General features: G+C 40.0%; 2 protein-coding genes across 3 annotated transcripts; both read right to left on the bottom strand.

Annotated features, from left to right (window-relative positions):
- Positions 1-225: 225 nt before the first annotated feature.
- Positions 226-11,935, bottom strand: LOC146684063 (zinc finger protein 335-like). Of its 2 annotated transcripts, none has more exons than XM_085444422.1 (28): positions 11,641-11,935; positions 10,126-10,319; positions 9,727-10,003; positions 9,538-9,615; positions 8,101-9,225; positions 7,818-7,988; positions 7,490-7,660; positions 7,142-7,400; positions 6,879-7,056; positions 6,670-6,782; positions 6,545-6,563; positions 6,266-6,382; positions 5,977-6,053; positions 5,652-5,812; positions 5,327-5,547; positions 4,974-5,073; positions 4,783-4,871; positions 4,415-4,671; positions 4,171-4,285; positions 3,888-4,085; positions 3,380-3,522; positions 3,151-3,290; positions 2,875-2,972; positions 2,667-2,753; positions 2,093-2,176; positions 1,937-1,996; positions 1,191-1,296; positions 226-930 (listed from the first exon to the last, which is right to left on the bottom strand). In XM_085444422.1, the coding sequence occupies exons 2-28, from the start codon at positions 10,315-10,317 to the stop codon at positions 809-811; spliced, it is 4,758 nt and encodes a 1,585-aa protein (XP_085300548.1). In that variant the 5' UTR covers positions 10,318-10,319; positions 11,641-11,935; the 3' UTR covers positions 226-808. The 2 variants fall into 2 exon arrangements, with proteins under 2 accessions (XP_085300548.1, XP_085300549.1); XM_085444423.1 differs by lacking the exon at positions 11,641-11,935 and adding an exon at positions 11,075-11,629.
- A 1,236-nt stretch (positions 11,936-13,171) lies between these two features.
- On the bottom strand, positions 13,172-17,580 carry mmp9 (matrix metallopeptidase 9). The gene is made up of 13 exons (XM_085444424.1): positions 17,227-17,580; positions 16,838-17,076; positions 16,594-16,742; positions 16,362-16,490; positions 16,099-16,272; positions 15,816-15,989; positions 15,540-15,713; positions 15,300-15,455; positions 15,021-15,210; positions 14,784-14,914; positions 14,557-14,707; positions 14,349-14,452; positions 13,172-14,213 (listed from the first exon to the last, which is right to left on the bottom strand). The coding sequence occupies exons 1-13, from the start codon at positions 17,362-17,364 to the stop codon at positions 14,095-14,097; spliced, it is 2,028 nt and encodes a 675-aa protein (XP_085300550.1). The 5' UTR covers positions 17,365-17,580; the 3' UTR covers positions 13,172-14,094.
- Between the last annotated feature and the right edge of the window lie 4,057 nt (positions 17,581-21,637).

Here is a 21,637-nt window from a genome sequence, read left to right as displayed (position 1 = left end):
AGATGTGCAACAACCATGCGATGCGATCCTGTCAACAAGGAGAAAATTTCAAATTTTTCCAGCACCTTGTTGAATCCATGCTATGAAGAATAAAATCAGCAAAGGGATCCAACCCTGTACTAGCAAGGTGTACCTAATAGAGTGGCCAACGATTGCATTTATATAGATGGGATATGTTAAAGCAGATACGGACAAGATGAAATAATTCTGAGCAGACACATTAAGGATTACATACATGTATAAAGTGATTTATTTGGTGTCAGCTTTGAACATATTAAACACTTTATACTCATCAAATCAAAACATGTCTTCCTTTGCACAACAGAAGACACATGCGAAATGTATGTACATAATATTATGTAAAAACAATATTGTGGCATTTTATTAATTAACTTATCTGATTACACATCAAAAATAAAGCGTGCCTTTTCATTTCATTCCATTCAAAAACTAAAATGTTCATTAGGACAGTTTCAATAACATGAAATAAGCCATTTTATCATTTTTAATAACATTGTCTTGCAAATGGGAGCTGTTGGGGCACATGTACACAATTCGGTTTGAATAATTAGAGACGAGCCCAACGTTCCAGTACCTATGAATAAATTAGAAGCACTGCGTACAATAATTGAAATTTACAAGAAGCTGTTGATCTTGACTGATGCAGCCGCCCCGAGCAGGTGATGCTGGGCAGGAGATAAGGCCTTTTTTCACTTCACTGCCAGCTAGATGCATAAATAAGTTGAGGTCACTGTTCTGTTAGCTCATAGTGGTTTGTATTGGTCCTCCTCTTGGTGCACTTGTATCTCTATTCATTGGAGAAAGTAATGACATCATAGTGGATGCCCTGTTGCTGCAGCTCTTCCAGTTGCTCAGGTGTAGCCTCAGTGTAGACTGTCTGGGTCTGTGTCATGGCTGCGTCTGCTACGGCTGCAGGAACAAAGATCAGAGTTCATACTTTTCAGCTTTATTTATACTGAAGCTAATGTTAGAAATAAATTATATTTTGGCAAGTTTTAAACCTACTGATGATGTTTGTTTATCACTTTCAAAAATGTCTGCATTTAAGGAATTACTTACTGGCTTTCCTGAAGAAACCTTATCATATATTTGGGACAAAATTATAAGAAATTCATAAAATCCAAAAACTTGGAACTGAACATCAACTGAGCACTCTCATAAGAGCCAACCTGTGACAGCAGAGTGGGCAGCAGCCTCCAGATCTTCAGCATTCACGATTTGTTGATCAGAGCTGACAGGTAGGTACTGGATCTGACCGTCGTGACTTACAGCAATCTACAAATAGAACAGAATAGAGTTTATTTCAAACGTGAAAATAACTGAGTTACAAGAACAAAAACTTTGTAAACACACACAAAAAAACCAAGATAAAGACATCAAGTTGTCATGAATATCTCTGAATCCCACACAATTATTATGCTTGAAAAGGAGTAGGATGAAGTTTACACTTATTTGTTCCCGCCCAATTTGCAAATCAATGTTCAGAGTTTGGCATGTAATCAGATAATATACATGTTTAACTATATACAAGTTTACACTCATATACAATACACACAAAACAGTTTGAGCTCACAAACCAAAATGACTAAATAATCTCTTTTATATTTGTTTTTAAATTTGAGTTATGTTTGGACATAATGACATTTCATTTGTCTATAAAGTTTGACTTAACTTTATAGACAATTCCATGTATATGATTCAGTTGCACTAGTTGTGAAGTTGCTCAATGTAACCAGTTAGATACTGGTTCCCATCACTTCAATTTAAAAATACAAAAGCTTCTAAATTTGGATGTACAGATGATTACACACTGAGAACAAGATTGTGAATACTTTATTGGATTTCTCCAAACAGCTCCCACTCCATCCTACACAGAGGTCCATTCAGCATGTTTTAGATCTTAGACCTGTCTCACCTGTTGCTCCTGGACAATGGTTCTGTCATGTTCGTACTGGATTATCTGTCCGTCTGGCATCTGAGGGCCAGTCACAGAACCAGTTACAAATGAGACAGATATCCTCACTATTAAATACTGCATATATATGCACCGTTTAGGCAGTCAAACACTTACCTGTATGTGGTTGCCATCAGCTACTACTACATACTCTTGAGGAAGTAAGTGTTGAACTCCATCCTGTGAGATGATATACTGGACCTGAAAGTGAACATGGGACAAATAAGGTGAGATTAAATCTAACATTGATACTGATTATACAATACCACAAAGAAGCCTTAGGCACTTTCATGATTATTGTGTTCTATCACACACAAGACTATAAACCACCTCTGAGGCCCCAAATTTATCTTGATGCATGGAGCCAGAATCAGACCTTCTTTTTGTACAAACATTTTTTTTTGTGCCTTTATTTTATAGGACAACAAAGCTTTTCAGACAGGTAAGTGGGGAAATATAATGGAGGAAGACACAAGGCAAAGGGCACTGGGTCAAAATTAAACCCTGAACCTCAACCAAGTGAGATAAACTGACACCCATGAGTCAAAAGCAAGGGTGGCCATACAAACACGTTATACAATAAGTTTAAGCAAAAAATATACATTAAAATACTTTAAAATCACGTTTCTTAAAATTTTAATGCATACGCATTTTACATGCACAGCGGTAGAATGATTAAAATGGAACTCACCTCAGTCACCTGGTTGTCTCCCGTCATCAGATGCTGGACCGTCTGACCGTCTATGGTGGTTATCTGCTGGATGTATGCACCTTCCTCCTGATTAATGCACATTTAAGGGTTCTTATTTATAAAATGTTTAGCAGTTACACGTGCAAAATCAATCCATTTTGGAGAGTACATTACATACATATAGGCTGTACTGTGTGAGAGCTGTTACCTGGTCTGACAGTGCTTGTTCCTGAGCTACAATGATGTGCTCCTGTCCTAGAGCCTGCAGCCGCTCGGGAGTGATCACTGCCTGATGTCCCTGCAGGGCTGATGTACACACACATACACACATTAAAATATATTAACTTTGTGTTCATTTTTTATCTGTTTTACACTGAGGCCTCTGTTTATGGACTTTTGACCACTGACACCTTTACGTTTACTGTTATTATTACTTTTAAGCACAAACTGTAAGTCTTGGCTTGTATGATCCTGTGTTTCTTACACTGTAGTGTGGCTAATGCCTCCTCATCGCTGTTAACTATTATAGTTTGCTGAGACGCAGTAGTTCGACTTTTGCGAGCAGGATTATCCTGATTGTGAAGACGCTCCATGTGAAACTTCAGATGGCCATTGCGGTTAAACCTGAGTTAAAAAAAACAAAAATCACTCACATTAATAGCTGTTCTGTACCTCTAATGCCTAATGAATACAGATGTGTTAGATGCTCCCACCTTTGTCCACAAAGTTTGCAAGAAAATGGTTTCTCATTGGTGTGCGTCATCATGTGTCTGCGTAAGTCTTTCTTGTTCTTGGAGGCAAAGCTGCAGTTTGGACACTTGTGAGGACGCAGGTAGGAGTGCTGTCCCATGTGGGTCTAACACAAAACAGAACATTAATCACAATTCAAAGGAGCAAAAGTTAGAGCGAGATGTTTTTCAAATGTCATTAAAATGGCTCAGAGTATAAATGTCAAACTAAATGAATATGGGGGTGTACACCTCTCAATTATTGTTTTTTTACCCCATTTATATTAACTCATTCACTGCCAGCCATTGGCAGTGAATGAGTTAAACCCATTCACTGCCAATGGCCAACTGACGTCTATAGACGTCAATGGCAGTGAATGAGTTAATATGAAGCTGTTTATCAATTTTAATTGTCATCACTGCCTCCAGTGGAAAAATCTAGCTAACGTTGGCCAACTTTCCACTGATAAATCTGGGGTTTGGAAGGACTCACCTTGACCTCAGGCCAGGAGGTGGAGGTGAAGTCACAGTCAGGACACTTAAAAGTATTGGCATCCACGTGCGCCCTCTTGTGGTTCTCCATGTCCGAGCGTCCATGGAAAGACTCCATGCAGATTCGACAGGAAAACCTCTTGGTAGTGAGACTGGGAGAGCCCACTGCAGAGGGAGAAGCTGGAGCTTCGCTGCTCAGCTAACGGAGAACAGACAACACAGTCAACGAGTGGAAGACAGAGATAGTAAATCTGTTTATGGTATAAACTACACTTGCTAGTTACCTCCACTTGTTGCAATACACCATCAGCCAGTGCTGATGTAAGATAATACTTGTCACTTTTCAAGCTCTCTGACCCAGAAACCTCTAAAGCTTGAGAAGGGCTAGACTCCACATTACTGAAAAGAAAGCAGTTTAATAAGATTAGAAACTGCTGAGACACCAAAATGTCCTTAATATGAAAGTAATCTCTTGCTTATGAAATATTTGAACATAAGCTACAAATTGGACTGTGTGTGCTATGTTACCTATATCCAGGACTACGGATTTCTTCAGCTGCCTGCTCCACCACACTGAAGTCCCCTCCCCCCTCATAGCCTTCAATGGCGATGTGGGTAAGCTCGCCTGTTTCAGAGGTGGCAGCCTCGTAGGCCTCTTGTAGCACTGTCTCGCCATTCTCAGAAACATGGAAGGTCAAGATCTTTTGGGCCTGACCGGACGCTGCTGTCACCGTGCTCCATGTTCCCTTCTCCAAAGCTTTTCCATCTGACTTCAGCACTGCTACCTGAGAAAAACAATCAAGATATATTTTACTGTTATTATTTTTTTGTTCGTTTATTTTATAGAATACAATGCTATCTTTCATGTAACCGTTCTGAAATTTTGATGAGCTGACCTGTAAGGAGTTCCCAACCAGCTCCCGTGCATTGCTCATATTCAGCAGTAGGTCCAGGGCATTCTGAGCAGATAGGTCGCTGGATTCAGCTGAGGAGAAGCACATGGAGAAAAGTTCAGAGCTTGTCATTCAGGTTATATATATATAACACCATAAATATTTAATATGTTTTCAGAGAAATCCTTACTGACCTTGTTCATAGATGATCGTGGTGTTTCCCAAAGCGTCCTGGGACACTGAGGCGTTTTCCATGCCCTGCATGGCTTGCAGTGTTGCAGAATCCACAGTGACCTAATAAGATCATGTTAAAAAAAAGAAATAAAGACAGAAAGAAAAAATAAAACAAAAACTATGGTTATTCTTTAAGAGTAAATAATATTTCTAAATTTTGCAAATTGCTGAATTTTCATGCATATGGACATTTACAAAAAAAAAAAAAAAACAACAACATACAATCTCATTATTTTGTTATTTTCATGTTTTTTTCCCTTCTCACCCCCCATTGGCATAAAAGTAACACAAGATAACAACAAATCAAACTTACAATAGTGTTCTGCAAGCTCTGTGTGTCTTCATGTTGCTGTTTCAACTCTTCTATTTGCTGCAGGGTGAAGAAAGGTCTGCGCCGCGTCTTTACAGGCTCTTCAGGGTGAGCCAAAGACCACTCTTCAAATGCCTCAGCGTGGCGACACTGCACATGAAGGCGCAGGTTCTTCCTGTGCTTAGTCATGAAGTGACACATATCACAGGAGAAAGGCTTCTCGCCTGGAGAAATTTAAAAAACACACAACATCAATAAGTGAATTCAATAGGTGAATTTAAACTCAAGCTGTTTAAATTTAGCGTTATTGTCTTTCTGCTGCACTGACCTGTGTGTTTGATGGCCAGATGGGAGACGAGAAACTCCTCTTTGGAAGTAGAGTATTTACAGTAGTCGCACTTAAAAGGCCTGTCGTTGGTGTGGGACAGCTGATGGTTGAGCAGCAGCTTCTTGTTGTCACAAGTGTAGTCACAAAACTCACATTTGAACCTGTCACATTAACACCAGAGGGGCATTAGTTATGATATCACACTCACACCTAAATTACTTATTCGACCAAAAACTATTAACTATTGTGATAGCCTTGTTTTTAAAAGAAGACTGACTGGTAGATGACAGAGTAAAAGAGGAGGAATAGAAGTCTGAGTACTGACTTGTTGTCCTCAAGACTCTGGATGTGGGTTAGGAGGTGCATTTTGAAAGTGTAACGCTTCTTGAAGGATTTTCCACACTGCAAAGACAGAAAGGCATCTTAAACAAGAAAGTAAGCAAACTTCCTAGTGGAAGAAGAAAGCAGGAGAGAATATTCATTAGTACTGGTGACACACCTCTGTGAGATAGTGAGATTACCCTCTTTTTTGTTTGTTTGAGTTGCCATATTTAATTTAAAATGATAAGAATATGAAAAGAATAGTTCTTGAACTGCATAATCCTCTTTCTGACCTTATCGCACATGTGTGGTTTCTCTGAGCTGTGGGTTTTTAAGTGCTGAGTAAGTCTCTTTTGCATGGGATACACCCTGTGACACACAGGGCAGGGGAACTCCGACGCCTTCGGCACCTGCAATAATCAGACTAAAAATCACAATGCTGACCTCTTACAGTAAGTAGCAACCAGCAAACAACAGAAACTGAAATTCTGTCAGATTATTTTGTAGAATTATTCTTAAACCACATATATGCCAATAAGTATTGTAGATGGCATTCAAATATAAATTCTTACCGACTCTGTCTTCCTTTTCCTGCAAGAGGAAAGAGAAATAATCAGTTATATCATCAACAGAAAACTTTATGAACATGTTCTTTTTCAGGAATAACTGAGTTTGACCACAGTTGCGACGCTCATACCGCTCTTTGTTGTGGACTGCCGAATGCCGAATAACATCTTTCTTGTACACGCTTGTGTAATCACACTCCTCACATTTGAATGGCTTGGTGCCCTCGTGGTTGAACATGTGCTCCTGTAAAAAAAAAAAAATGTTTTAGGAAACTGTGGAAACATGCAAATAAACTGAGGTTAACTTGAGTGTGTTGTGATCTGTTTTATTGCAACTGACCTTGAGCGAGGACCAGCGCTTGCAGCGATAGTTGCACTGCAGGCACTTGAAGAGCTCCGGATCATTGCCTTCATGTGAGTCGATGTGGAAGCGCAGGTCTTCTAGAGTGAGGAAACGTGACCCACAGATGTAGCAGTTGTGAGGTCTCAGCAGTGGTTTGAGAGATTTGTAGTGCCGACTGGGAGATAACAAAGAGAAAGAAGAAATTAGTGCATTCTAAAATATTTTAATGGAATTTATAATAAAATGTTAAAAAGACTTACTTCCGATTCATATACTTCTTATATTTCTTGCGAAGGAAGCGCCGGGATGGTCTGCCACGTTTTCTTGGGAAGTACTCCACCTCCGTCCGTTGGTTGGATGAAGGATCTTTGTTCTCAGAGTCTGACTGGCTAATTACTGCCTCAGGTGCATCTCCATCAGTCACCGTGGGTGCACTATTGTCTAGGCCTGAAGAGCTTGCCTCTTCAGACTCATTAGCATCCGAACAAACCCTAGGCTTCTTAGCAATACTTTCTGCTTCTGCAACAAAAGCGGAAAAAGGAGAATATATTTGCCTAAGGTTTTGCATGTAGGCTCTCTAGGCTCGCAGTGATAGGCTGAAAACTCACCTTTGCTGCTGTAGCCTTCATCTACAACTGAGTACTTCCTTGGACGGCCAGCTTTACGTCGGGGACGCCCTTGAGGAGAAGAGGAGGAGGAAGTGGGAGTTGCTGACTTTTTCAGAATGGCAGGTGGTCTTCCTTTGGAATCTTCATCAGCTGGGTTGTAGTCGCTGTCCTCTGGAGACAGATTATTTTTAATCAGTGTGAGGGATAAGTGGAAATGACAGTGAGAGCTATGTGATTGAGTAAATGCTCATTAACAAGAAAAGTATTAATGTTATAATCTATTCAAAGACAGAAATTTGCATATTACATCTATGTCTTTTTCACTAACTTTCAGGATCATCAATAGCACCATCATCCACAACGTCATCCTCCTCTTCTTCTGCTGCTTGCTGGGACTCTGCAGCCTTCATCTTTGCTGCCTCCTCCCTCTCTGCCTTTTGACGGGCTAAGGTCTCACTTTTAGGAGGTCGTCCACGTTTACGCTTCTTTGGCATTTCCCCTAAAATTGTAAAAAGAAAAAAAAAGGAAAAAAAAAAAGAAAAGACATTTTATCTATATACTACCAAGCTTGGTGAGATAACAATGTCATGGCTATTATTCTGCTAGCTTACCTGCAGGTTTGAAGTGTTTGTCTCTCATGTGGTTGATAAGAGTATCTTTGGAGGCACTCTTGTATGGACACATTTTACACTTGAACTGCTGCACGATCACTACCTCCATCATTTCCTCTAACTCAGCCAGGTTTGGTGGTCGTTCTCCAGAGCCTTCTGCTACAGTTGATGTCTCCATGTCCCTGCCGAGCCCAGCTTCATCCTGAGAGCCTTGGGGCTCCTCTTTGCTGGGTGAGCAGTGCTGGGCCAGCTCAGGTTCTGCATTAGAGGTATAGGTCCCACTGCTGCTGATGAATGGGCCCGGCTGGCTCTCGCTGCCTTCCAGTGCCTCTGGAAGCCCACCTGAACCTGCCGTGTCTGCCAGAGGATGGTCTGAAGAGGAACTGTCGTCAGTATAGAGAGAAGCCTCTGGGCCATTGCTGCTCTCCATATAACAGGAGTGCTGGGGCTGCTGTTGAGAGTGCTGTGGCTGATCTGGATCCTGGTTCTCATCATCATCTTCATCATCGTCGTCCTCCGCTTGGTAACGAGAACAACCTGGCTGCTCAGAGTCTGCAGCTACAACACATTCCCCACCATACTCAGCCGCATACTGACGACTTGTCTGAGTCCGGTGATCTGCACTACTGTCAATGTAACTGCGTGAATGATGTGGCCGCTCCCCGTCATCCACTGCACGCCCAGGATACCCAGCACTGCACTCCACCACATAGTGACTTCGGCTGGTAGGATTTGAGTCAGCTCCACTGCACCCCACATAACCAGGCAGATCCTGGTCACTGTTATTCCCACTATAGTCAGGGAAGCCTGAACGGGAGCGTGTCTGGTCAGGTTCCTCGCCTGAACACTCCACATAGGAAGATGAAGATTCCTCTGTCTGGTCTGGACCATCTGCACTGCAGTCCATGTACTGGGAGGGGTGGGAGTGCTGTGGCTGGTCAGGCTGGCTGCTGCTGTCTTCTAAGTAACCTGAATGTCCAGGCTGATCATCGGGCTGGTCAGGCTCAACATTGCCTTGCAGGTCTCTCTGGTCAAGACAGGTGGATGTGGGACCTTCGGCAAGAGCTTCTATTGCTATACGATTGGACAGGGCAGAAGATGACATCTGAGCTACCATAGGAGCACCTGCACCAATAAACAAGGAAATGATTAAAAAAATATTCCTGAACTTTGTTTAACTTTGTTGTCATCAGCCTAAACAGATTTTAAGTATAACAATATAAATGTATATTGCTTTAAAATATAAACACATTTCTAATGTAAAAATTATTTTGCTAGTGGATAAAGATCAAATTAAAGCATTCAATTCATACATACATGACATTTACAAGCACTGTAAACAAATATAAAACATATAAGAGTCATTTATCAGAATTATCATTTTAAATTATTCTGGCCAATTGAAAGATGATAAGTTAGCAGGAACACCCCACTTACCGTCATCTGGACCTTGTAGTATTAGATACTGGGTTGTTTCTGCACCCCCATCTTCTGCACTGGTCACAGCTATACAACCTAAAAGAAAAAGATATAAAATCTCATGCCATAAAGTTTTCAACATAAGACAAGTTCATCGTTCTCTTGTCAGGACATGATGGAAAACGAAGAGTCATTAAAAACATATACCATTCATGATATCGGGGCCGATGGTGGATTCTATGATCTTGTCAATGGCAGACCCCAGATCTGATGAGGTAGAAGCAGTTGAGTCAGAAACCATCATAGCCCCTTCAGAGACAGCACTCGAGTGGACCAGCACTTGAGCTGACTCAGACACAAGCACCGACTGAGTCACCGTGGAGACACTGGACACACTGGTGGACTGGGCCACTGAAGAGGAGTCTGGAAGATGGACCGATGAAACTCTGACATCTGTGCTAGAGCTTGTTTCTGGGATGAACACCTTAAGAGTGAGGGAAAGAAAGGATGACATCTGGAAACTTACAGATTAAAAAGCTACATTCATCGCTGTTGTTTTTTTTGTTTTATTTTGTTTTGTTTAACCACACTGTATTTTTAACTTACCACAAGTCCCTCCGAGCTCTGTCCAACATGGCAGTCAGACTCTGGGGCCTGTGCATGAGAAGCAGCAGCATCACTGCTGTCTGCAGACATCGCCTCTGATGACTCCATTCCCATGCCACTTTCAGATGGCTCCTCCATCCCTGAGGGACCTGCATCACTGCTGCTCTCCACCTCATTTTCCTCCAAATCCATAACTATCCACAAGAATGAAACAAAAAAAATTAACCAAACTACTCCACCTATTTCTATTTTCCAAAAAAAATAGATCTACACTACCATACTACTGTACTGTAAATCTAAGGTGTCATCTCTTAAACATACCTTGAATATCCATACAAGTACTGTATATATAGATATATGCAACTTGCACATAGTTTAAGTACGAAGGAAGATCACTATTTGTTTTTAAAATTTAGACACTCTAAGCTATGTTATATGGAGTTAAACAGCAACGTATTTCATAACTTTAAAACCAGTAAGACCTGCGGACATTAGGGGCTGAAAAAAAATTGTCTAACTTAATCAACTGTATTTAAGTAAGAGTGTATTTGCTGAATAAGGCTGTTGCAGTGGATCATAACTTGTATACTGCCTAACTCCTGTCAATCAGAGCCAACTCTAAATGACCTCTGAAGGTTTTGTGGTCACTTCTCTGTTTCCAAGGTCAGATTGAACTCTCTATAGTTTGCATTTAGTTGGAAAGACCAAACTGAGCAGTGCACACTAATAGTTTGCTTAGGTGTAGTTCCGATAGATTGTTAGTTTTCATAAACTTTATACTTCTTTACTGGTTAGAGTTAAATATGACTTCATTTGTTATAGCAGACTATGTTCAGATAATGTGTACTGTAGTAGCTTTCCATTGCAGCAACCACTGCAGTGCTTGATATTGTTACACAGTTTAACTAAAAGGCATTACGTGCAAGTGAGTTTGTTTCTGAGCATTTACCCCAAAGCCTTTTGCTTCTGTTAACATCGTATCTTTTGACTCTTTATTTTTAGTAAATATCATGGGTATCTTGATTCAGGGAAAGAAACTCTTGTGATTTTCACACTATCATAATTTGTTGAAGACCCAGGAACAAAGTTTTTTATAAACTTGCTCACGACCAAAACAGCTAACTGGCTAGCTTCCATATAGCTAACCAGCACTGCTGTTCGCTTAACGTCGGGCTTTTGTGGGGCTAACAACCGACACTTACAATCATAGAACTTGTGTTTGAGCAGCACAGTACAGTTATAACCTAAATGCTTCTGCTAAGTCGCCATATCGGGTGTTACGTGATGCAAAATAGCATGCGTTAGCCTTTTTTAAACGGGCCTAGCTGCCCTTCATCCTGCCTGCTCCGCGTCGCCATTTTATACCAACTAACCCACTTTTCCATTCAGGCATTCTGAAAGCTCTACTGGGGACCTCGAGGGCCTCCGCTGCGGCAGACCGCCCAAATTCTCTCCCTGAAGAAAATAAAAACAATTTCCATCTTCGGCAGGAGAATCGCAGCTCTTTTTTCTTACCGTATATTTTCGAGTAGTAGGGTGTCCTTTGGTGTGGAGGCGCTAATTCGAACAGAAGTTACTAACCGATAATTGTTGCTTCATTCTAGTCGGGCACCATGAGTATCTCCTCGCTTCCTGTCCGTGCAACCGGATCTTATTTATTGTTTTTATTCAAAACGGAGCTTTTTGTTTTAACCAGTCTTAATATTTTTTTATTAACTTCAACATTTTATTTCTAATAATCACTTGATCGTTTTTGGTTGTTGCAAATATTCGTGAGATATTACTATGTTTTTACTCATTGAGTGGACTATTGTTTTTAAGAGGAAGACGTATTACGTAATTGGGTGCGGAGTAATATGCGTGCACACTAAACCTTAAAGTTTCATAATGCAAACTAATTCATTTAAAGCGAAATGGTTAACCAACTTACTCAGTGTCAAAGATATGTTTTGGAACACATTTCTAAACCATGTTTTACCATGTTTGATGGGTGGGGTTACATTTTTGCTTAAATATTGATTATAAAACAGAGAAGCTACCTGTGAAATGTTCTAGTTTTCATAAACAAGCTCTTCTAGTGTGGAATCTTGTATGCAAGCATAATGTCTCTCCAACCAGTCAAATGGAATAAATTACCAATGCTGATTTGTGAAGGCAGTGTCACTAAAAAGCAATATTCCTATAAAGGACAAACACTGACCCTCGATATTAATTATTCTTGTTGTGTGTGTGTGTGTGTGTGTGTCAAAATGTTTTGGAATGATGTACAGCAATATATTGGACAAAAACTGAGGAAATGATAATTAAAAACCTAACATACTGCATTCAATTTTTGCTGCTTGTAGGAAAATTTCATATTCATAAATCAGATATGCTCCAAACCAAGTATTGACCACTTCTGTCAATACTTCTACTTCTGCAGCTTCTTCAGTGTTACTATTGGTCTCTTGAAATTCTCCCTGACCAGTTTTCATCTTTGAATTAATTTTTAGGGGGGTCATTCAGTTCTTTGCAATGTCAGTGTTGTCCCATATTTTCTCCGGCCTTATTTTTGTATTTTTATTTTTGTAGTAACTGATACTTTTCACCAGTGAGATCCCTTTGATGCTTTGTAAGCTCTTTACAAAACATGACTTTTCTTACAACTGAGTAAATGCCAAGAAAATCCTCCCAGGGCAGCTGAACTTTAATTGGGGTTAATCTGAGTCTTGATGGGGGGGGGGGCGTGTTTACTCAAGACACTTCAACCAAGCATTACTTGAAGGGTGTCTACACTTATGCAATAAGCTCATTGTATTGTTTAGTTTTTAAAAAAATATTTTTTCCTGTAACATATTTGTTTGTTTTTTAAAATTGAATTGTTTGGTTTATATGTCACATTAAAGGTAAGAAAGGTTTTGAAATGATTTATTGTGCTCTTATTTTTTCTGGCATTTTAACACAAGTGTGTACACTTTTCACTGTGTATGTTTTAGCTGTCTTGAATTGTCTTCAAAGCATTTCAGTGTGTTTTTAGTGAATGATTAATACTGCTCACAGGGTTAAATTGTTTTCACAGAAAGTTTATTGCATTGATAGGCAAGACTTTGATAGAAACATTTAGGGATACAGCAACATATTAATATCGATTGATATCAGCCTCATTGACTTCCACTGGCCTATCACAAACAAGATGGCAATCACTGATACTAGTTCATGATATCTCTTGTATCGCATCAATTTTGATGGCTAAACAGATTAATATTCAAAGATAAAGTAATGAACTGTTATTTTTAACAATGGCAGTTCTTTGTTTTCTTTGCACAAAGGGTGAATAAATAATAAACCAATACAATCAAAACAAAAACATCGGCTATTGGCAAACTTCAAATTTTGATCATATCAGTATCAGTAAAGAAAATATTTGGTGCATCCCTACAAAATGTATTAAACCTCTTAAATAATTTATGTGTAGGAGACATACCTTGTCTTCCAGTGCAAGTAATTGGCTCTGAAGCCATTTTCAGAAAAACACACACAATAATCGTACAAAACAAATAAGTTTGAGACAAAAATAATATTAATGTTAGATATTGCTATAAATATCAAAATAATCTAATACTGTTAATAGTCTGAGCCTGTCAGACATGGTAATTATTTTGCAGCTCCGGGGTCTGAGCCAGAGCGCTGTTAAGAATAATTAAGTTTCTGTTATAGGCCACCATAACCATCAGTTCACAGACAATCAGACTGAGGGAAGGCAGTGCCAAACATTGCAATTTGCTCTAGTGTACTGGGACTTTGGCACATTTTTAGGCCGGCGCTACATGTTTTATAACCAGTATGACTGAAAGACAATTATTCACATCCCAGAAAGCACGTAAATCAGCACAGCAGGTGCTACACAAAAACACTGTCACATTCTGCCAGACAGCAGCTGGGAGAAATGGGTACCACCACATTACAATTCCCAGCTCAGTATGTGTGTATTCAGTAGCGGGTGTCTGATGAGCACTTGAGCAGGTCATATTTGACATAGCCAACACGGTCCACCTGCCTGCGGGAATTCATACGCCAGTAGAAGCGATCCCGGCAGAAGTAAGTGTGACCTATAAGGAAAATAATGAAGTTAATATAAATTAAAGCAAACACCCTAAAGTGCTCTACTGCTGTTTTTTCTGATGTTTTGGGGTTTTTTTCCCCCTTAAACTTAAGAGAAAATTTACATTTTGTAGTTTATTTACCTTGGTACTGGAATACATCATGAGCATCACTGGGGATACCACCAAAGACAACATCAGTAAACTTTGGATAGCCCTTGTCGATTGTCTGGGCCTTCACATCCAGCCTGTTTAGATCAAACAAAACAAAGAGAGAAAATGTCATTAAAATGGCAAAAAAGTAGCAGTTTTCTCTTAAATTCAGGACTGTAAAGGCTGAGTTTTAACCTACCTCCAGAAGTTCTCCCCACTGAAGAGCAGAACTTTGCCTTTCCCCCTCTGCAGAGCTCCCTCCACTTTCTGAATGTTGTTGGGCAGGCCTAGTTTCTCAATGCTGCGGGGACCCAGAACATTCTGCCCTGTGTAAACCCAGAATCTGCTCCCTGTAAACAATAAAATGATCATTATTAGACCTGTTGGCTAATACAGGCTGTTAAACATTGCATGAGGGTTCGTTACCTGAGAAGAAGTACAATTTCTTGGTCAGACTGTCCTCAAAGGCAGAGTCGATGACAGCTGGAAGAGCAGGCCACTTGTTAGAAATAGAAAAGGGCCCTGCATTGCTGCTCCCGGACATCTTCCAGTAATGTCTATAAAATTGACACACAAAATTTAACATTTCATGTGCTTGGAAATCTTGTTTTTACTTGTTTGGAAAAGAAGAATGCAATAAAGTAGGATGAGTAAGCTGCTCACCCATCCTTGAAGAAATGTAGTTCTCCTTGAATCACAGTGATGGTGTCAAATGTGTCCTGCTTGCAGGCATCTTTGGTTGGATCCACAGGTACTGCAGTAGTGGTGGTGGTGGTGGGATCAGTGGGCTCAGTGGGCTCAGCGGTAGGCGGTTTGGGGTTAGGTGGGGTGGGCACAGGGCCAGTTCTACTTCCTGAAAAAATATATAGTTTCATGAGAGATATTGCTGCGAAGTTAGGTACATTAACACTTTAATGCCGCATGCTAAGAAGAAACGCTTACCATAGAGATACTGAATGCCGCTAATGTCATCGCTATGCAAGGAGAAGTCTTCAGCATAGCTGTACATGGGGTACATGAGAGCTTCTCTAATGTTGGAGTGATCCAGGCCAAGAGCATGTCCAAATTCGTGGGCAGCCACCAGGAACAGACTATAACCTGTAACAAATATATTAAATATTATTAATGACTAATGATTCATTTTAACCTCCTCTTTTTTTCTGCCTTGTGTTTGTTGCTCACCCTGGTCAGGACAGAAGCCCCATTTCTGGTCATCATCATAGCTGTCAGTGGTGCTGCACCACAGCTTGCCATCTCCTCGTCCCTCACTTGTGCATGAGTGATACTCCTTACCCAGGAACACAAAGGGGAAGTGGCAGGGATCTCCCTCAGAATTTCCACCAATTACAGCTATATCTGGATAAACAGAGACATAACAGCAGCAGTTAAACAAAAATAACAAGGCACTGTGGCAGCACTGCACTGCATTTATGTGTTGTGGTTTATGTGTTCCCTCACCACGACTGGGACAGAATCCATATTTCTTATCCTGGTCAAAGTTGCCTGTGGTGGCACACCAGCGGTAACCATCACTGCGGCCCTCTGTGGTACAGCTGTCATACTCCTCCCCCAGAAAGGTGAAAGGGAAAACACATGGAGCTCCACCAGCATTTCCATCAAAAGTGTATAGAACTGTTAGGATGAAAAGAGAATAGAAGTCAGCATGTCACAAAAGCAAATCCGCTTATCTGGGTGACCTGTGACATGTGATTTGCCTTGGAGAATACAGTGTCAAGCTTACGTTCACTTGGGCAGAAGCCATATTTCTTGTCCTTGTCGTAGTCAGCTGTGGTGGAACACCATGGCAGATTGTCTGTGCGGCCCTGTGTGGTGCAGGTGGAGTAAGATTTGCCCTCAAAACTGAAGGGAAAGTGGCACGTGGCGCCATTCGCATTTCCAAAGTGAGTCTTCACAACTATATAGACAGAAGAGACCGGACATTTAATTACATTTAAAGTGAACACTAGGGGGAGACAAATGCTTGTTGCCGGTGTTTCTAATTACCTGCTCCTTTCCCCAAGGTCCAGAACTCATCATCGTCGAAGTGGGCGTCTCCCTGAATACCCTCACCAGGGGGGTAGGCATGGGCTAGAAGGCCATCCTTACCATCAAATGGGTAGGGGTCTCCGTGGTCTGAATAGAAATGTGCACTTCACATTAGTGTTTGGTTTTCTATGCAACTATGTTGCGTCAGCGCGCATAAAACAAATCAAACGACCATCGTAAAGCACATTACCCTTTTTCCCAAACGATATCATGATGTCAGCCGTGCCGTCATAGAGACGGGTAAAAGTCAGAGGGGTCACATCACTCCACACCTTAAACGCTCTGGCAAAAGCATCGTCAATGATAGCGCTATCCATGTCTGGGGAATAGTTAAGGATCCTGTGGAGGAGATAAAATAACATACACAGTCAGAACTTCGTTGCACAGTCCGCCCCTTACATAGTGAACTCAGTGACTTTTTTTTTCTTGCTCACCTATAAGTAACATCTTTGTGGTCCCACTTGAGGTCTCCTGCAAAGGTTTGATAGTTGGCCACATCAGGAACTCCGCAGCGAGGTTTTTTCATAGCATCCAGGGTTTCTTTATCCAGCACCCCAGTCTCCTCCAGCCCCAGCTGATTCTGCATCCTCTTCAGAGCCTTGGAGGTGGACACCATAGACTGGAAGCCACTGCGTTCCACAGTATTCATGTAGCCGAAGTTCTTTAGGTAATTCTGGAAGGAGAACACGACAAACCAACATTACTGTGTTACTGTTACAATCCTTCTGCAGAAATTAACTTTATCTGTATTTACACTGTCTTTCTGCAAATATCCCACTTATGCAATTTTATTCTGTCTGAATAAAATAGCCCTCATACTTACTTCTGCCAGCTCCGAATCAGTCATGTTTTTGGGAATGTCTCCTGGAAAGGTGACAAAGACGGACTTCAGGGGAAGGCTCCATCCGTTTTGTGTGCTTATGCCCAAAAGTAAACACACAAGTAAAGTACAGCATCTCATGGTGAGATCTACTGTAGGCTGGCGCAAAATATAACAAAAATATTTACTAAGAGTTTTCAGTCAGCAAGGACTCAGACCAAAAGAAACAAACTAAAAAAAAAAAAAAGCCAAAATGATTCTCCTCTGATGTTGGATTTTGCTGCAGCTTTGGCTCCCTTCTTCGTTTTGACTGGAGGCTCTTGCTGTAGTCTTGCTGTGATGTGCTGCTGGTTAAGGGTGAGGGAACCTTGTATTTATACATCAAAAAACTCTTAGTCACCTGACCTTATTCCCCTCCCACACAAAAACCGCATCCCTCCTACATACATTTTGGCAAACTGCATTAGTTGAATGAACATAGGGACTTTCCAAATATCCACTTTTAGCTTTACATATAACAGCTAATGAGTGACTGACCTAATGTAGTTTTGGGTAGATTTGTCAGACTGGAAATGAGTGTTACTGAATGACTACCTGGCAATGGCTGATAAGACCAATTTTGGTAAACAGCAATGCTTGTTTTGTGTTTTGATTAAAATAAATAAATAATCTATGATGCCAGATACCCACAAAAATAATTAGGAAATGATGAAGTACTTTGAAAGTTTTATGTGTTTTCAGCCATTCAAAAAGCACCAAAAAAAACCCCAAAAACACCATAAAAACCATTCAGGAAATAACAAAAGAGATTAACATCATTAAACAAAAAAAATAAACAAAAGGTTAAATTTGAACAGTGAAGTTGTTTTTTTTTAAAAAAAATTGTATTTTTAAAGCATAACACACTCATCGTGTCATCATGGGACTCAGCTAGACACTTCTGTTATTTCTGCTCAAATTATTGATATAAAAAGATTTCTGCTTCCACTTTTTTCATAAATACAACTTGTTTCCTCTTTTTGTTAAGTTTTGAAACCAAAGGAAACATGAAACTAGGTCAAGCCAGACGCAGGATCGCATTGAAAACTTGGAAAGAAAATGTTGCTTTGTTAAGGCAGTAACCTAATGATTTCTTGTATTTGCTGCATTAAGCATTAGTATGTATCATCATAAATGGTAACAATGAAATCAGCACGCACTCACATTTACTTCCTTTGCAGTTTACATTTTTGCAGTTCAGATTTTTGGGAACTAACTGCTTCATCATTGCCTGCCAACTACTGGTGCAACATCTTCAATTGCTTTATCCCCAGAATGACTCAATTCATTAGCAATTACTAACATGTCCTATTTGGCAAGAAGCACTGCGTCAAATGTTTTTGTATTCTTCCCATAAAGTTCTCATGCACGCATTGATTTCATAACAATTTGAGACATCACTGAAAAACACATAAACACAGATATGACTTAAGGAAAACTTGTTTTTTAATCTTTAATCTTTAGAGAATGCCAACTATGTGTACTGCTGTGTGAATGTTGAACCATGAAATGTTGATATTTTGGGAGATGTGAATATCAAGGTGGGAGAGGATGTGTCTCAGCCAGCATGCCATGACTCACTTGTTCTCACATGAATGGTCAAGACTACAGATATGGGGCTTTTTGTCAGTGAACACATCCTTTCTACTGTGCAAACATGTTTACTTAGTACCTTCACAGATGCAGGAAAATAAACAACTCGTTTTGCAGAGTCAAAATGTCTTGTGTAAAAAGCAGAGAGGGTATGTCTTGTCCAAGAACTTGAGAATAATGTTTTACTAAGTAAAGTGAATGACTATAAGATCAGTTGGCTGTAAATAGAACTAGACTGAGTTTTAAACTTGGAAATGCAAAGAACTGTATGCACATCCTCTGACCTAAAGCTGTTGGGTTACCTTTTTTGGTAAAGGAAATGGTGTGCATACAGTATTACTGAAGAGGAGGGTTGAAATTTTGGACCTGTGGTTTATTGAGGAAGATGTATTTCCGCATCTCTGAATTCATGGTTTCCTGGTGTGGGTGATGCTTCATACATTTTGACACATACATCCTTTGTTTGCCATTTGGTAATGTTTGTTGACGTACACTAGAAATGATGTTATCTTCTCACGAAGAACATATTTTTAATTCTATGTCTGCAATTCGCTTTGTTTTCCCTTGAACAGCAGCAGTAATGGTCCACATTTTTCACATATCTGTAAAACTTCCAGGCCATTTACCTGTCTCCATTAAAGTCACATGAAAAAGAAAGTGCACACTTTTTGACTTCTAAGGTTAAGTATCACGAGAATCATTAGAATTATTAAATACAACGTCATGAGAAAAATGTATTAAACAAAAAGTTTTGGCTAAAATGCAGAAACTGTGTGGAAACTAAGTACTGCTTTCATAGGAATTAAGAAATAGCAGCCAAAGAGGGAAGACATCAGCAAAAATCTTTGAGAAGTAACTGCTGCTGCTTATCAATGTGAGAAGAGTTTTAAGACAATTTCCCATTAATGTCCATCGTGTGAAAAGTGGAAAGCATTTAAGTCTTCCATACATCCCACCAAAATCAACCCAAGGTCAGACAGTGCAACACTCACATCTCACACCCTACAACCTTTAGTTAGCATGTTAAATGTTTAAGTTCATGACAAACAAAAAGTATTCTAGAGTCAAATATGAGACCATCTGTCGGCCCACACGGGGTCATGCTACAGGACAATGGTCCCAATCACACCAGCTAATCTAAAACAGTGTGGCTGACAAAGAAAAGAATCAAGGTGTTGAAACGACCCACTCAATGTCTAGATTTCAACCTGACTAGAATGGTGTGGCAAGACCTTAAGAGAGCCACGCGTTACCAGATGTCCACAAATCTCAGTGAACTGAAGCAATGCTGGACAGAAAAAAGAGCCCAAATTCCCCCACAATGATGTGACAGACTGATAAATCCTATTACATCACTGAAAACAATCACTTCAAGCTGAAAAGTTGCTTTTGCTGCAAAGCTGGTTCTACAAGCTATTGAGTCACATGGTGCAGTTTCTGCATTTGTTGTGGTTATTGTTAAATAACTAATGATATGGCACAAGACAGTATGCCATTCATTATTGTTCATCTCAGTATTTAAATAATTTTAGCACCTGCACAGAACCAATTTTTATATTATGTCCTGATATGTAAAACCTTAGAACTGAAAGAGGATGTACTCTGTTTTTAATGTGTATATTTTACATTGCTGTGTAAAGAGTTCATACTTTAACATATTTTAACAGAATAGCAATAAGTAAATAAATAAATATACTGCCACTTATATTTGGCGATATGGCTCTTTTTTTGGACACACATCCCTACCTTCCAAGTACATACATGAAAAAAAGGGAGGACTCCAGTACAGTATTAAAACAGATATATTAAGTTAGTCACAAAGGAGATGGAGGCTGGGTTTCAAAGTGGCTTGCAGGTGGCCAGCAACTGTAGGCACATTATATGGAACATTTGCAAGTTGAATGTGTAGAAATTTATCAGTTGAACCATTAGCCATTAGCTTATATGTGCTGGCAGTTGATCTACCGGGACTGTATCGGAGCTTGAATTCTTTGGCCTTCTTGACGTTATGCTCACTTTGATTTAAGAAGAATGAAAAATGTCAGTGTTCCAAATTTTATGACATTTGTTGCCTTTACTGACTCCTACTAACAAACCTAAACCATGTTATTGCAAATGAACTGAAAAATGTACCCGTCTAAAATGTCTCATCTTGCCAGCTACATTGTAGCACACTGCATGCCCTGATATTCTGCTATATCTTTGGGTTCACTGATTTTGTTCAGTGCAGAATAAAGCAGTTCTATTCAGCCTCAAAGCAACAGCTGACATAAATCTCTCTTTAATGTAATGCCCTTTCCTCCCTTTTTTCTTCATTTAACATGATCTAACTGTTATTTCTGCTTATTTGTAGCTCCGGAAAGGATTCCCAGATCTCGTTTCAAAACATCTGCCTCTGATTTCACATGGCGTCAAAGGTTTAATGAACATGGCTCCATGCATTTTAACAAATGCCACATTTCATTTGGTTTCACCACTGTGCTCCCAAAAAGACGTCTGGCCGAAAACCTTGAAAAATACACATTTTTGCATGGCATCATTCCAAAATTCGCCCTCATTCACAGCTCAGTCTGTTGGCACACACCACGTGACCATATGAGGTGGCCGACTGCGTCAGCAGTGAACTGGATAATATCAGAGTGGAGTTGCTAGACCCTCACAGCTAAAGTGGGTTGGATTTTTTGGATTAGGTTTACTGTGCAAATGACTAACTTATGTAATACCAAAAAAGTCATCATTTGTGGCCTCTGTGTATTTTCCCTGGGGTTGCTAAAAAACACTC

The sequence above is a fragment of the Copadichromis virginalis genome, linkage group LG20 (assembly GCF_057382275.1).
Source record: "Copadichromis virginalis isolate Kocher_CV1m ecotype Utaka linkage group LG20, C_Virginalis_male_GT1.1, whole genome shotgun sequence".
NCBI lineage: Eukaryota > Metazoa > Chordata > Actinopteri > Cichliformes > Cichlidae > Copadichromis > Copadichromis virginalis.
The sequence above is the reverse complement of the archived record's forward strand: the minus strand, read 5'-3'. Positions and strand labels throughout refer to the sequence as shown.

Excerpts from the sequence above, each read along its gene's own strand:
- LOC146684063 (XM_085444422.1), bottom strand. The coding sequence starts at position 10,317 with ATGGATTTGGAGGAAAATGAGGTGGAGAGCAGCAGTGATGCAGGTCCC. Across the intron at positions 4,086-4,170 it reads GTGTATTGCAACAAGTGGAG|CTGAGCAGCGAAGCTCCAGC; the intron begins GTAACTAGCAAG and ends GTTCTCCGTTAG. Across the intron at positions 2,754-2,874 it reads AACAAGCACTGTCAGACCAG|GAGGAAGGTGCATACATCCA; the intron begins GTAACAGCTCTC and ends TGCATTAATCAG.
- mmp9 (XM_085444424.1), bottom strand. The coding sequence starts at position 17,364 with ATGAGATGCTGTACTTTACTTGTGTGTTTACTTTTGGGCATAAGCACA. Across the intron at positions 15,456-15,539 it reads GGGCTTCTGTCCTGACCAGG|GTTATAGTCTGTTCCTGGTG; the intron begins GTGAGCAACAAA and ends TATTTGTTACAG. Across the intron at positions 15,211-15,299 it reads CGGCATTCAGTATCTCTATG|GAAGTAGAACTGGCCCTGTG; the intron begins GTAAGCGTTTCT and ends ATATTTTTTCAG.